The sequence below is a fragment of the Ochotona princeps genome, chromosome 22 (assembly GCF_030435755.1).
Source record: "Ochotona princeps isolate mOchPri1 chromosome 22, mOchPri1.hap1, whole genome shotgun sequence".
Taxonomy (NCBI): Eukaryota; Metazoa; Chordata; class Mammalia; order Lagomorpha; family Ochotonidae; genus Ochotona; species Ochotona princeps.
Genome location: NC_080853.1, coordinates 7,670,991 through 7,686,759, shown reverse-complemented (window position 1 = coordinate 7,686,759; position 15,769 = coordinate 7,670,991). Strand labels below are relative to the sequence as shown.

General features: G+C 53.6%; 1 protein-coding gene across 1 annotated transcript; it reads left to right on the top strand.

Moving 5' to 3' along the window:
- RNF114 (ring finger protein 114) lies at positions 1-11,546 on the top strand. The gene is made up of 6 exons (XM_004585894.2): positions 1-186; positions 2,709-2,859; positions 6,446-6,552; positions 6,837-6,951; positions 8,097-8,204; positions 9,931-11,546. Exons 1-6 carry the CDS (start codon positions 47-49, stop codon positions 9,994-9,996), a joined length of 687 nt encoding a protein of 228 aa, XP_004585951.1. The 5' UTR covers positions 1-46; the 3' UTR covers positions 9,997-11,546.
- The last annotated feature ends 4,223 nt before the right edge of the window (positions 11,547-15,769 follow it).

Sequence of the window (15,769 nt, the reverse complement as noted above, 5' to 3'; positions counted from 1 at the left end):
CTCCTCCTTCCCGCCGCCGCGCCGAGCACAGCCGAGCGGCTGCAAGATGGCGGCGCAGCAGCAGGACCGTGGGGCCCCCTCGCAGCCGGCAGGCCCCGCGGCGGAGACCGACCCCTTGAGCCGCTTCACCTGTCCCGTGTGCTTAGAGGTGTACGACAAGCCGATGCAGGTGCCCTGCGGACACGTGTAAGCCACAAGCTCGCGCCGGGTCTGGGACGGGACGGGGCGTGGGGGTAGGGTGGGTGGCGCGAGGGACCCCCATGGCGAGCGTCTTGGGGTGGATCTTAAGGACGGTCTTGGGGTCCCCACGGGATAGGGTCTCCTGTAGACCGGTGGAGGCTAGTGGGGGCCCGGTCAGCCGGAGTTCGCCCCCGCGCCTTCGCGGTCGGGGCTGGGTATGGGGCTAAAGTCCGCCTTTGGAGGCCAGAACCACCCCCCACCCCCAGCAGCCTGTAGCTCGCTCCTCAAGGCTGAAACTTTGGGCCTGGAAACTGTACCGCGCCCTGAAATTGACGAAACGCTGAACCAGAGGAAAATAACAAACGGGAAGTCCTGTCGGAGCAGACTTGGCTGCCTCTCTCGGACCAGGGGGAGGGGCTCGGTGCCCTGCGCACCCGCTTGTCGCCCCTCGGCGTCGGGGCCAGGGTCGCTCCCCTCCGAAGGCCTAATCTGGGATTTGGGTGTGACAAATAAAGGAGATGCGGGTGAAATTACCCCACCCAGGCCCCTGGCTGTTGGGTCCACAGGGTTCGACTCCTAAGCCTCGCTCCAGCAGACGCACACCTGAGCTTAAAAAAAAAGACACATGGCCACCCCACCTGTGTCTTCCCCCAAAAGTTTTGAGTTCTTGCGGCTTCCCTCTCTGATTAACCATGGGTGTTGCCCTGGCATTGGTGCAGGGACAGTGGGCATGTGTTGGCACCTAACAGGCAGGCATCAGTCTGCTGGCAGGGGGCTGGCAGCTCATTTCCCACGAGCAGGCATCGCAGGAGCTGAAGCTCACCCCTGTCTGCGGAGCCGTGCTTGTCCCTTGGAAAACAACCTTGGTTTCTTCAAGTGCACTAAGCTTGTCTCGGCCTCTGGCCGTCCCTCTTAGCAGCTTCCCTTTCTCCACCTTCAAATCTTCAAGTTACTGCCCTGTTCACCATCCTTTCGGGGGCCCCTGCTTGCTTCTTCCTTGCCCAGAGCAAGGGATCCTGGAGGCAGTGACCACAGCTTTTCTGCCCTTCCCGGGGTGCCCGTCGTGGGTTCTGGTGCACTGTCTGCCCTCAGAGTTTGTAGTCCGCGAGATTGCAAATTGTGAACATCCACAGTGAGGTGAGGTGGGAGGGGGTTGCAGGGCTGAGGCCACTCTAGACGTGTGTCCTGGGGGCCTGGTGAGCTGAGAAGGGAGAGGGGAAATTGGAGTCTTCGGCAGCTTTCGCTTTGAGGCCGCTCGTCTTTGGCCCAGGCTGGGATGGCTTCAGTGGGTCTCACAGTAGTGAACATTCCTCCGGAGGCTTGACCCAGCAGAGTCCAGCTGAAGAGCGGCTCATTTGCAGATGTCTGCGAGCCCTTGGCCCTTTCCGAGGTCACAGGGCCACTGGCGGCCACCCCTCTCCTCTGGGCCATTAGCAGCTGCACACGGGCAGCATCTGGGTGAGGTGGGGGTGGGAGTGGAGGGCAGTTGGTGTCCCTGAGCCCAGCCTGGTGGCTCCTAGGGGGTCACTGGAGACTTCACAGCTCTGGCTGGGGCGTTGGGTTTTTAGGAGATCTGTTTAAGTTCTGAAGGACAACGTTGCCCTCCAGGTACTGGAATACAGCTGGAGAAGGGATTTTGACCTGGCCACAGCAGAAAGGGTGGAGCCTCTGGAAGGCAGAACCAGAAAGACGGTGGGGAAGGGAAGAATGGAAACTGAAAGTTAACCTGGGCTGCACCATCCAGTTTAGCAGCATGCTGTTTTTCAGGCCTGCCTCGGGCTGTCGGAACTCAGCGGTGCCTGCCAGGAGACAGCCGCTCTGCTCATGGGCTGGGCTGCCTCTCGGGGTCTTCTGGGACCCTGTGTTAAGGTCCTCACCTTGCACGTGCTGGGATCCCATATGGTTGCCGGTTCTAATCCCGGCAGCTCCACTTCCCATCCAGCGCCCTGCTTGTGGCCTGGGAAAGCAGTCAAGGATGACCAAAGGCCTTGGGGCCCTGCATTCGTGTGGGAGACCTGGAAGAAGCTCCTGGCTCCTGGCTTTGGATTGGCTCAGCTCCAACCGTTGCAGTCACTTAGGGAGTGAATCATCGGACGGAAGATCTTCCTCTCTGTCTCTCCTCCTCTGTTTATCCGCCTTTCAGATAAAAATAATAAATAAATCTTAAAAAAAAAAAAAACAAACAGTTCCTGTGAGCCCGACACTGTCCTAGGGTGCTGCCAGCAGTGATGTCAGAGGAGGGTCAGAGTCCTGAAGTTTGAAAACCCTTCCCCGTGCTCCTCATGCCAGGGGCTCAGGTTCAAAGCCATGGCCAGTGCTGCTTGGCCTTGGGTGATGATGGTGATTTGCATCTGTGTCTGTGCTGTTCCCTGCCTCCCCTATCAACCACAATTGTTTGGGCCTGGAAGGACTTGGGATTTGAGTGAGCGCTGGAAGCAGGCTGTTCATAATCCATGGTCATGTTGATCCCTGCCTGTCCTCCCATCACTGCGATGCATGACGGAGGCTCTCTGTGTGTCTTGTTCCAGCTTTTGCTCTGCATGCCTGCAGGAGTGCCTGAAGCCGAAGAAGCCTGTCTGTGGGGTGTGTCGCAACGCTCTGGCCCCTGGCGTCCCAGCTGCGGAGCTTGAGCGACAGATCGAGAGCACAGAGACTTCCTGCCATGGCTGCCGTAAGAATGTATGTGGAAGTCCCGTGGAGGCGGCCGGGTGTGTCCGAGCTGCGCTGGGGTAAAGTGTAGAGCTCTTGCCACGGCGTTTCCGCACTTAGAGCGCGACTAGGTGACTAACGGCACGTGTGCATGCCCGTTCTCTGGTGACGCTGTGCTGGCCTCCTTTCCCAAGCAGGCGAGGTTTTGCTTTCGGATTTTTATTTATTCACTTTTATGAATTACTTTAGCATCACATGTGTTAGCTCCGAAAACCAAGTCACTCGTCCCTGTTACCCATCCCAGTTGATATCCTGTTAAGACCCAGTTTTCCAGGTACTGTCCAGGATTTTAGTTAGACCATAATGACAGTGCTATCTATCATATGATTGAGTTTTTAAAATAGCAGATGAAGTCTGGAAGCCTTGTAATCTAGAAGGTTCGGGGTAGAGTAGTTGATGGTTTCACCTCGCACCCGACAGGGAGGAGTCGTGGTGTGAGGGTCAGTGTGAGCGGGTTCCCTGAGCAGCCTGAGTTGCTCACGCTCATTTTCACAGCTGATACAACTGCCTCGAGAGAGTACTGTTACCCAGTTTTCCAGGAGACGGGCATGCTTTATTCAAGCACACGTAGTTATTTTCCCCACCAGGTAACGAGCATAGTAAGCCATGAGATGAACCCACTCTGTGCCTTTTTTTTTTTTTCCCACCTTTGAACATGTTTTGTTTATTGGTTAACTGGATGGCCTTGCATGTTGATTTCATTGTGCTTAACATCTCTGTTTGGGTGGCCGTGGTGTGGTGATACCTAACCATCTCCTCTTCAGGATGGTTTGCTCTGTCAGGACGCATGGCAGGGCTCAGGCAGTGCTGAATGGAGCTGTTTTCCTTTTTGTTTGTTTTTTTTTGTTTAACTGGGGGCTGCTGTTCCTTTCACCTTCATGCATGTGTAGAGGGGCGTGTTTTCCTGCAAGCTTTTCTGTTGGTCTACTTTAAGATTAGTGAAGGTGGGTTAAGCTGCTGCTAGCGATTCCTGCATCCCGTATTGGGGTGCCTGGAGCTGAGTCCCCTCTGCTTCTAGCTCGGCTTCTCTGATGTGCACGCTGGGAGACGCGAGGCAATGGCTCAAGTTCATGGGTCGCCGATCCCCTTGGAGGTTCTGGCGGGGTTTCTGGTTTCAGCCTGGCCTAGTGCTGGCTGCTGTGACATCGAGGAGCAAACCAGCAGACGGAATAGTTTCCTTCCTGTCTCGCTCTTCCCCTTCCTCCCTGCTTTCCAAACAAAATGGCCTCAGTACTTGGGTTCCCACCAGCCACATGAGCAGCCTGGAGGAAGGCGCTGTCCCCTGGCTGCGGCCTGGCCCCACTGTGGCAGGCATTTGGGGAGTGAACCGGCAAATGGAAGATACTTCTGTTTTTTCTTCCTCACCTGTCATTCTCCGTTACTCTGCTTTTCAAATAGATAACTTTTTCCAAAAAATTTGTTCCCTCCCTCTTGCTTAATTCTTTGTACCATTTCTTTTTTAAGATTTATTTTTATTGGAAAGGTGAATATACAGAGAGCAGGAGAGACAGAGAGGAAGATCTTCCGTCCGATGATTCACTCCCCAAGTGACCACAACGGTTGAAGCTTAGCCAATCCGAAGCCAGGAGCTCCTCTGGGTCTCCCACGCGGGTGCAGGGTCCCAAGGCTTTGGGCCGTCCTCAACTGCTTTCCCAGGCCACAAGCAGGGAGCTGGATGGGAAGTGGAGCTGCCGGGATTAGAACCGGCGACCACATAGGATCCCGGGTATGCAAGGCGAGGACTTTATCTACTGTGCTATCGCGCCGGGCCCTTTTGTACCATTTCTTTAGAAATATCTGGCGAAGCACTCCTTGGAACATTTCTCTCTCTCTTTTTTTTTAAGATGTATTTATTGAAAAGGCAAAGTTAGAGACACAGAGTTTCCATCTGCTGATATCCTTCCCAAATGGCCACAGCAGCTGGGGCTGGGCCAGGCTGGGGCCAGGAGCCTGGAGATCCATCCAGGTCACCCATGGCGTGACAGGGGCCCAGGAACTCGGGTCATCTGCTGCTTTCTGTAGTTTGTGTTAACAGGGAACTGGATTGGAAGTAGAGCAGCCAGGATTCAGACCACATTCACATGAAGTACTGGCACCTCAAGCTGCAGTTTTTCTTGCTGTGCCACAGTGCCACCTACATTTATCCTACTGTTACACAGCCTAGCTTGTTTAGCAAAAATAGAATTTGAATTTCATTTTTTAAAAAAGATTTATTGTTGGGCCCGGCGACGTGGCCTAGCGGCTAAAGTCCTCGCCTTGAAAGCCCCGGAATCCCATATGGGCCCCGGTTCTAATCCCGGCAGCTCCACTTCCCATCCAGCTCCCTGCTTGTGGCCTGGGAAGGCAGTTGAGGACGGCCCACTGCATTGGGACACTGCACCCGCGTGGGAGACCCGGAAGAGGTTCCAATTTCCCGGCTTCGGATCGGTGCGCATCGGCCTGTTGCGGCTCACTTGGGGAGTGAATCATCGGATGGAAGATCTTCCTCTCTGTCTCTCCTCCTCTCTGTATATCTGGCTGTAATAAAATGAATAAATCTTAAAAAAAAAAGATTTATTGTTATCAGAAAGCCAGATTTCTACAGAGAGAAGGAGAGAAAGATCTTCCATCCACTGATTCGCTCCCCAAATGGCTGCAGTGGCTGGAGCTGAGCTGATACTGAAGCCAGGAGCCAGGAGCTTCTTCCAGGTCTCCCTCATGGGTGCAGGGTCCCAATAACTTGAGCCGTCCTCTACTGCTTTCCCATAAGCAGGGAGCTTAATGGGAAGTAGAGCAGCTGGGGCACAAACTGGCGCCTATATGGGATGCTGGTGTTTTTAGGTGGAGGATTAGCCCTAGCCACTGTGCCAGCCCCTGAATTTCATTTTTTACAGATCCTGGCCTGGTGACAAGCAGTTTGACCAGTCACTTGGCCTTTATCCCTTTATTTAGAGGTTCGCTGTTCTCAGCAGTGCATGATAGAGTGGGATTCTTGCCTTGCTTTAAGACTGGTTGGAATGCCAGTGTGGACACTTCAGACACGCACCAGCAGGGTGTGCGTCTGGCAGTGCGTTATCCCATACCGAAATGGCAAGTCCTGACATCTCCACGTGTAGCTTTCTGCCGCTGCATGCCCCGGGAGGAAGCAAGTGATGGCTCAAGGATATCCGTTGCTGGGAGATCCGAGTTGAGCTCCAGGTCGATGACCTCGGCCCAGCTCCAGCCATGTGGACATCTGTGGGCCGCTGACTGGGAGATACTTCACTTTGCTTCTCTGTGTCTCTACCTTTCAAGGAAATGAATAGAATGTCATTGGATTTGTAGCAAGTTTGTGAGCCGCAAGCATATGATGAACAAAGCAGACCTCTAGGAGCGTGATTTTGGAGTGTTAGCAGCTGTAGTTTGGACCGGTAATGACGGCTTTGATGGCAGTGGGGAGGCTGCGGTAGTCATGCCTTGTCCCTGCTGAGGTAGCTGCAGCAGCGTGGGTCGCGTTCCCCTCCTGCCTGTGATTGGGAACCCTCTGGCCTGGCATAAGGTCCTCACTCACCTGTGGGCTTGGTTCTCCCTGTTCAAGTTCTTCCTTTCCAAGATCCGGGCCCACGTGGCTACCTGTTCCAAATACCAGAGTTACATCATGGAAGGCGTGAAGGCCACCACCAAGGACACGTCCCTGCAGCAAAGGTGAGTGACTGCACCAGCCCCCAGGGGAGGCCGTCTGCCACAGAGAGGCAGCTGAGTGGCATGAGTTTGGGAAAGTGGAGTGCTAAGTTTTGATCTGCCTGAAGTTTACACAGGATAGTGCCCTGCCTGGTGGGCACCTGGGATGTCAACTATGCTTGCCAGGCCATCAAACATAGGCTCTGTACAGGATGGCTTTACCCCACACCCAGTGCAATGGGACAGGGGCCAAAGTTGTGTGGAGGAGATGCTCACAGGGCGTTTTCTGATTTGTCCCTGTTTTCCAGGAACGTCCCAAACCGGTACACCTTCCCATGTCCTTACTGTCCGGAAAGAAACTTTGATCAGGAAGGACTTGTGGAGCACTGCAAATTATCCCACAGCACGGACACCAGATCTGTGGTAGGAAGGACTTCTTTTTTTTAATTATTTATTATTTTTAATTCATTAATTACATTGTGTTATGTGACACAGTTTCATAGGTACTTGGGTTCTCCCCACCCCTCCCCAAACCCTCCCACCATGGTGGATTCCTCCACCTTGTTGCATAACCACAGTTCAAGTTCAGTTGAGATTCCCCCATTGCAAGCGTATACCAAACATAGAGTCCAGCATCTTATTGTCCAGTCAAGTTCAACGGCTTCTTAGGTATACCCTCTCTGGTCTGAAGACAGAGCCAGCAGAGTATCATCCCAGTCAATTGAAAGCTCCAACATACCATCAGCAAAAATTTACATCATTATGGAATTAATTGACATAGTAATGAGGGAAGGACTTTTTTTTTTAATGATAGGAAAAAATTGCAAACTTACTGAAAAATTACAGGATTCACACAGTGAATGCCTGTGAGCCTTTCACACAGATTCATGAATTATCATCAGTCTCTCGCAGCCCTTCTTTGGTGTCCTCACACCCCTGATTTATCTGTGTTGAAGCCTCCCCTTGCTGTCCCCTGGAAGCTCTCTGGCCTCTCCTTCAGCACAGCACCGACCCGTGCTAGCACCACAGCTGCTGCCCACCTCCTCAGTATCCCCTATATTTGAGGAGGGGTCTACCGCTCAGCCGAGCACAGACACACACCTCCAACCCCTGCACGAGGCTGCCGTGGGCCTGCCTGGCCGTTTGTCTTTCGTCTCGGCACCTGCCTATCTTCTGGAGCACTCCTGTAGCTTCTCCTTGCCTTTCCCGCTTTTGCCCCGTCCTCCACACCCCACATCATGTGTTGTCGGTGGAGTTTTTCTGGCCTAATCCTCCTCATCCAAGCCTTTATTCTGTCAGAACACTCAGGAGTCCGTGTGATACATCTCGGTGCATTGCTGGCCAGGTCATGGACGTGGTCTTCCTCATCTTCCAGAGCTGCTTGTGCACTGGATTGTAAGGCCACGGGTCTGTCTCCCCGCAGGAGGGAGGACCTGAGGGACTCAGAGGACCTGGGCTGGGGCTGAGGTGCCAGGACTGCTGCTGTGGAGGAAGGGCCAGACAGGGCCTGGGGGGGCTGGTGTCAGCTCAGATGGCGGGCGCCTGAGCTCTCGCTTCCTTGTTGACAGGTATGTCCCATCTGCGCCTCAATGCCCTGGGGAGACCCCAGCTACCGCAGCGCCAACTTCATGCAGCACATCCAGCGCCGGCACCAGTTTTCTTACGACACTTTTGTGGTGAGTCTGGAGCACAGACCCTGGTCCCTCCCTGGGGGTAGCAGGAAAACCTCCCTTTCCTCAAACGGGGTCTTTGGGGGCCCGTAGTTGAGCTGCGTCTCTTGTGTGCTGCTGTCTCTGCTGCCGGTCACCTGGATGGCCAGAGAGGTATTGAAGATGTGGCCAGTCACCTGCCGAGACGGAGCGATGCATGCTCCCTCCTGTCCCCACCCCCACCCTGTGTGGCACACTTTTCTTGAGGTGTGATAATTTCCACCTGTCAGAGCCTGAGGTGGGACCTTCGAGCTCACGTCCCATGAAGACTAGGCAGGCGGCAGGAATCGTCCTGGAAGGGAAGTACGGTTTGTACAGTACAAGCCTCGGGTCACACAGACACCAGCTTCAGCTGACTGTCCTTGTGTGGAAGGAAGCCACAGTACTGCCAGCTCTATAGACTCACGCACACAGAGGTGGTGGGGAGGAGGGGGCGGGAAAGAGTTTTATATGAAGTATCACAGATTGTATTTTAAAAAACTTCATGCATATGGGGCTGGTACTGTGGAGTTGCAGTTTAAGCCACCCCTTGTATCCCATATGGGTGCTGGTTCTTGTCCCAGCCGCCCCACTTCCAATCTGGCTGCCTGCTAATGGGCCTGGAAAAGCCACAGAGGATGGCCCAAATGCTTGAGCCCTTGCACCCGTGTGGGAGACCCAGAAATCCTGACTCCTGGCCCAGCCCCAGCTCTTGCAGCATTTGAAGTGGTGAACTACAAGGAATAGAAGACCTCTTTTTCTAACTCTGCCTTTCAAATAAATAAAATCTTTAAAAACACAAACACACACACACACTTCAAGGAGCACTCACCTACTAGCCAGATGTGGCTGTCAGGTTAGTATCTGTGTCCTGGAATGTGGTGGTTTTGACTGTGTGCACTCCTGGTGTCATGACAGATAAATTTAGCTGACTGCTTGAAGTCATTTTTTTTAATTGTTTATTTGAAAGGCAGTTAGAGAGACATCTGTCATCTGGGCCTCCCACGTGGGTGGCAAGGGCCCAAACACTTGGCCAACTTCTCTGCATTTTCCCAAGCCATTTGGGAGCAGCTGGGATACGAACTGGTGCCCACATGGGATGTGGGATCACAGTGGCTTTCCTGGCCACAGCTCCACCCCTTCCCTCCAATAGATCTCTGATTGCACATGTTGGGACTGTAGAGCAGTATTGATCTTCATGACTGTTTCAGGACCTGAGTAAGAAATCTCTTTCCCAACTGTCCCAGAGTTTTTATTCTAATAACTGAGATCCCCTCAAGATGAGTGTCCTTCCTGAGATCCCCTCAAGATGAGTGTCCTTCCTGAGATGGCCTCAAGATGAGTGTCCTTCCTGAGATGGCCCTTGTAGGTGCTGCTGCTTTACCTTCATGGCCATGAATTTGGGCATGGGTGCTGGCACCAAGGGCCCCTGAGCGTGTTTACCTGTTGCTCTGGGAACCTGAATGAAACATGCTAGCCCGTTTGGTGTGCTTCACAGCCCCCACCCTAGGTGGAACTTCAAGCTTCCAACTGAGAGGCGAGGCAGCCGAGGCACGGGGAGCAGCAGGGGGTGGGGGTAGATGGCACTGGCCCGGTGACACAGCCAGCTCTGCAGGTTAGGTGGGATCCATCTTGGGCCACCTGGCTTCTCTGCTGGCGCGAGTCTCCATGGTCATGAACAATCTGCGAGCCTGCCTGTCTGCTCTGCCCTCAGGACTATGATGTGGATGAAGAGGACATGATGAACCAGGTGTTGCAGCGCTCCATCATCGACCAGTGAGCAGAGGCTGCTGGCCCTCATTCCAGAACTTCTGTGTGTTCAGCTCCTCCATTTGACTTGTATGACAGACCCAGAAGTGAGCTGCCACATTGGCTCACAGCCATCTCTGGTGCGGTTACGGGTCTCAGAGGCAGAGCCCTCCTTTTCCCTGGGCTCTTGCCAAGCTGTCTTCTGCTAATCCCCTTGTGTGTTGTTTGGTCTGCCCTTCATTGCTCCTCCAGCTGTCCCTTCACTTGTCCCTCTTGGGTCCTCTCAGCCAGCCAGGGCCATTCCTGAGTCACAGATAGCATAATGCACTGGGCACTGCCTCTCTGGCCCCAAACCATGCAAGCTCTGCCAGGCTTGTGTGGGCAGGGCTGAGGCTACCTGGCTGGGTGGTTGACACTGCAGCTGCCAGCAGCTGGACTTGCCACCCCAGGAAACATCTCATGAGTCCCCCTGGAGTGGATGCTCTGGCTTTAGCGTGACTGATGCTGGCAGTTTTGATTAGTGATGTTTTCTTACTCCTCATGCATACCCTTAAATTGACCAGTTTGGTCTTAAATGCCTGGCATGGTACCTTTTTATGACAAGGGGAGACCCTGTAGCTTTAGTGGTGGTATTTCTAGGCCAGGCAAGTTAGCATCCATTTATCCGTATGTGGAGGTCAGCTGAGAAAGCTGTGGCTTCTTGGTCCTGACCTTTGCGTTGATCAGCATTTTCCAGTGATGGGTTGTTTTCACCCCTCTCTCTAAGAACTTGCTTACACTGCTGTCTGTGAAACCGGAGAAGGTGTCCTTCAGTGAGAAGGGGGCTGGGGCTCCAGTGGATACCAGCTCTTTCCTTCCAGCTTGGTAACCGAGATCCAGCCAAGCCTCGTGCTGCTTCTGCAGCCTGGGCTCTCAGGACACTGGCTTTGCACATGTCCACCTCGTGTGTGGAGAGAGGCTGTGGGAACACCTGTGTCCCGACAGCAGCCCTGTCCTGAGACACGGCTGTCTGTCTCATGGACGCCGTCTCCCAGAAGCCTGCTTCGATGGTAGCTCGTGGAGCTGGAAGTGCAGCGTAACTCGTGTGGACAGACCTGGCTCATCGCTGGCCACCTCATGTGGAGGAGCAGAACCCAGGGCTGAACGAGGGGCACCTGGGTTTAGGTCCAGTCTTTGAAGTCCCACATGTAGTTGAACAGGGAAGTGGTCCAGTGGCTGGGGTTGCAGGGGACAGTAGACTTTGGCCCTCCACAGCCAGGAACCAGCCAAGATGTGGAGCAAAGTCATATTTTTGGATGTGCTATTAACTGGGAGGAGCTGAATGTTAAGATTATTTTCTTTGCTGTAATTTCGGGGGAATGTTTGCTCAGCCTGAAATGGTCTGGGTTGCAGTTCGGAGAGGGGGCTGGTAGGCTTTGCGGGCCCTGGAGAGAGCACCCTGCATCAGTGGAACCTAGAAACTTCTTTTCCTATATTAAGTGCACTTCACATATTTCTAATACAATGGCTTTCCAGAAAGAGACATTTGTCATGTTCTGGCTTTTAAAAGGTGAAATATAAATAAATTAATTTCATAATTTATCCAGCTGGTAAGCCGTGATGCCTGGTGTCATTGCATGTCCTGGGCCGGGCCTGGGAAGCCGCCTGATGCTTGGCCAGCTGGGCCACATGTGTGTCCTAGAAACTGAATGCGAACCCCTCCTCAAATGGGGAGGTGAGAGAGACCGCGCTTTGTGCATGGCGCTGTGGTCATGCGAGGTATGTAGGGGTAGTGCTGAGGCATCACAAGGGCTTCTGCGAGTCACTCAGCCTAGGTGTTTGTCTGCTTCTCCTGCCTACAGGACGTCTTGACCTGTACCTGCTGTCAGGAGCATCGTGTGCGGAACCCGGGCCTTCTGCTACTCCCAGGGTACCCCTGTGGTGATGGCACTTCTCTGTGCTGTCAACAGGGTACCCCTGTGGTGATGGCACTTCATACCTAACTCAGGCTACATGGGAGCCCAGGGCTTTGCACAGCTGCAAATGGTCCCCAGCCTTGCCCTCTCTGCCCTGTGTTCCTCTACCTTGCAGTGGTCCCCAGCCACGCCCTCCCTGTCCCAGGTGTGCCCTGCAGTGGTCCCCAGTCACGCCCTCCCTGTGCTGGGTTGGTCCATCTTGCAGTGCCCTCCCTGTCCTGTTGGTGCACCTGGCAGTGGTCCCCACACTCTTTGTCCCGTGTTAGTCCACCTTGCAGTGGTCCCCAGTCACATCCTGCCTGTCCCGTGTTAGTCCACCTTGCAGTGGTCCCCAGTCACATCCTGCCTGTCCCGTGTTAGTCCACCTTGCAGTGGTCCCCAGCCACATCTTGCCTGTCCCGTGTTAGTCCACCTTGCAGTGGTCCCCAGCCACATCCTGCCTGTCCCGTGTTAGTCCACCTTGCAGTGGTCCCCAGCCACATCCTGCCTGTCCCGTGTTAGTCCACCTTGCAGTGGTCCCCAGCCACATCCTGCCTGTCCCGTGTTAGTCCACCTTGCAGTGGTCCCCAGCCACATCTTGCCTGTCCCGTGTTAGTCCACCTTGCAGTGGTCCCCAGCCACATCCTGCCTGTCCCGTGTTAGTCCACCTTGCAGTGGTCCCCAGCCACATCCTGCCTGTCCCGTGTTAGTCCACCTTGCAGTGGTCCCCAGCCACATCCTGCCTGTCCCGTGTTAGTCCACCTTGCAGTGGTCCCCAGACGTTACTCCCTAGCCAGGAGCCTGGGAGTCATTTCCCCACACTCATGCTGACCACCTCCGTCTCACTTCTGGACTTGGCAAATCAGAAATGTGTTCCATTTGTGCCTCTGTTTTCTTGAAGTCAATGCCCCAGAACTGAAATCCCCATTTACTGTAACTGGTTGGAAAACCAAAAAAGGGTCCTGCTTGAGGACTAGCTGGTTAAGCCACCACTGTGGCTCCATCCCACATCAGAGCCAGGTGGAGCCCTTTGTGATCCAGCTTCCTGCTAATGTGGGGAAGTACTCGGACCCCTGCCATCCATGTGGGAAAGCCAGAGACAGAGTTCTGCTCTTGGCTTCAGCCTGGCCATTAGTGGCTGTTTGGGCAGTGAGCCAGCAGGTAGAAGATCGGTCTCTCCTCTTTGTTGCTCTCCCTTTCAAATATACAAATAATCTTACGTATATGGAAAACACAAAATATGTATGATATGCATATGGGAATTTACTTCCTGCATCAAGAAACTGGAAGGCCATGGTGCAGTCTTAGGGCAGCCTCTGGCCCTTCTGTTGCCATGGTGCCATCTCCAGCCTTCTCGCGCGACCTCAAGTGATACTGCTCATCCTCTTCAAATGCAGAAATTGAGCATGAGCAGTAGTCTTCTGATTGCTGGCCCCTAGGCTGTCTGCACAGCCAGAGAGCTAGGATTAGCTGCCTCCAGTCGGCCTCACTAATGTTTTCCAGTTTCACCTCCCAGACAGCTCCTTCCTGTTGCCAGCACTAAAAAGATCTCTTTACTAAAGACAAGACCATCAGTGAGCCCAGCAGAAGTCTTTGTCCTCTTCCCACCTGGCCTCAGGGCACTTAGTGCCCAGTCCTTCCTGCCCTTGGCATGAATTGCTTCTGTTGGCTTTACTGTTGCTGTGCCACTGTCCTGTTTGCCTTGCGGCCTTTCCCTCCCGGCTCCCTTCTGTTCACTATCGGACTTGCTCAGCACTCTGCTCCTTCTAGTCCTACCCACCAGCCTTGGCAGATTGACCCACTCTCCACTCTGTTCTGTTTCATTACCATCCATGGTCATTGCATCCACTGTCTATTACAATTCCTCTTAGAGCCAGCCCCATCAGCCACCTGTCCAGCTACGGGACTTAAGATATCCCACGTTCTGCACAGCTGAGACCATTTCATCCACTTCATCCACCTCTTGACCACCTGACATGTGCTAGGGTTCTCTCCATGCAGATGGTTACCATCTTCCCTGCAGTTGTTTAAGATAACCTGGAATCAGGGGGTGTGGGCAACATAGTGGCCCAACTGGCTGAGCCTCTGTCTGCAAGTGCCGGTATCCCACGTAGCACCAGCTCATGTCCTGGGTTTTCCACCTCCAATCCAGCTCCCTGCTTATGGCTTGGGAAAGCAGCAGGGGATGGCACTTGGGCCACTGCACCCTGTGGGAGACCCAGAAGAAGCTTCTGGCTCCTGGCTTCAGTTCAGCTCCAGCTATTGGAACCATTTGGAGAGTGAACCAGCAGATGGAGAATCTTTCTCTGTCTCCCCTCTCTGTAAATGTGGTTTTCCAATATAAATAAATAAATAAATAAAAATTAACCCAGGACTGGCTTTGTCGTACATTAAGTTTGTCTCCACCTACGATGCCAGCATTCCATGTGGATGCCAGTTCAAGTCCCTGCTGTTTGATTTCTAGTCCCACTCACGGCTAATGTGCCTGGGAGAGCAGCAGAAGATGGCCAAAGTCCTTTGTGGAAGACCTGGAAGAGGCTCCAGATTGCTGGCTTTGGAGCAGCCCAGTCATTGCAGCCATCTGGGGAGAGAACCAGTGGATGAAAGATTTTTTTTTCTCTCTAAATCTACCTTTCAAATAAAATGAAAAAAAATTTTTAAGATTTATTTTATTGGAAAGGCAGATATACAGAGAGGAGGAGAGACAGAGAGGAAGATCTTCCGTCCGATGATTCACTCCCCAAGTGAGCCACAACAGCCGGTGCTGTGCTGATTCAAAGCCAGGAGCCAGGAACCTCTTCCAGGTCTCCCACGTGGGTGCAGGGTCCCAAGGCTTTGGGCCATACTCCAACTGCTTTCCCAAGCCACAAGCAGGATGCTGGATGGGAAGTGGAGCTGCCAGAATTAGAACCGGCGCCCCATATGGGATCCCAGTGCGTTCAAGACGAGGACCTTAACCATTATGCTATCGCACCGGCCCCGAAATCTTTAGAAAATAACTCAAAAGGGCTGGTACTATAGGGTCTGGTGCTAATCCTCTGCCTGCAGCGTCAGCATCCCATGTCACTTCTGACCCAGCTCCTTCCTTGTGGTCTGGGGAAGCAGTGGAGGATGGCCTAGATCTTTGGCCCCCTATACCCACACAGGAGACAAGGAAGAAGCTCCTGGTTTCTGTTGTGGCCATTTAGGGAGTGAACCAGCAGACAAAGACCTCATGTGTGTGTCTCTGTATTATCTGCCTTTCAAATAAAAATCTTGGACGTCTCTGGTCACTTCTGCGTTACCGCCACAGCGTTCCATTCATCCTGTGTGCACTGCCGTCTCGGCAGCATCCGGTCGGCCTTCCAGGCAGCCAGAAGAGTCTCCCCAAAACATGAGTGCAATCACCTTTCAAACCCACCTGCGGCTCCCGAGCCCCTCTACGTCCCCGCACCCAGCTGAGGCCCTCGGGGGCCCTGTGCCCTGCCCACTGCCCACAGCCCACCGCCCCAGCCCGGCCTCCTGATGCAGAGGCTCTCCAGTGAGCCATGTTCCCTGCCTCAAGGAACGCACACATGCCCCTCTCTTGAACTCTGTCACAGTTTGGATGCTGAGATCAGAGTCTTTTGTATGCGACGCTCTTGTAGAGAAGTCGCTTCTACTCCTCACCAGGACGTTGGCTAAGTTTGGGCAGAAATAACCCTACCAGGCCCTCTGTTCCCAGAGACGAGGCACTCGGCACTCTACCTCTGCAGTCCCACGGCCATTTACTGAGTTGCCAAAAACACCAGCACTTGCACCTACAACGGGAACTTCTAACCTCAGGTCATCGTGTAGTCCCTCGCCCGAGTCAGGAAGTGAATGCCAGAAATATTCACACTGAAAACCTGT

Coding starts and splice junctions, on each gene's coding strand:
- RNF114 (XM_004585894.2), top strand. CDS start 47: ATGGCGGCGCAGCAGCAGGACCGTGGGGCCCCCTCGCAGCCGGCAGGC. Junction 187..2,708: donor CAGGTGCCCTGCGGACACGT/GTAAGCCACAAG, acceptor GTCTTGTTCCAG/CTTTTGCTCTGCATGCCTGC. Junction 8,205..9,930: donor TTTCTTACGACACTTTTGTG/GTGAGTCTGGAG, acceptor CTCTGCCCTCAG/GACTATGATGTGGATGAAGA.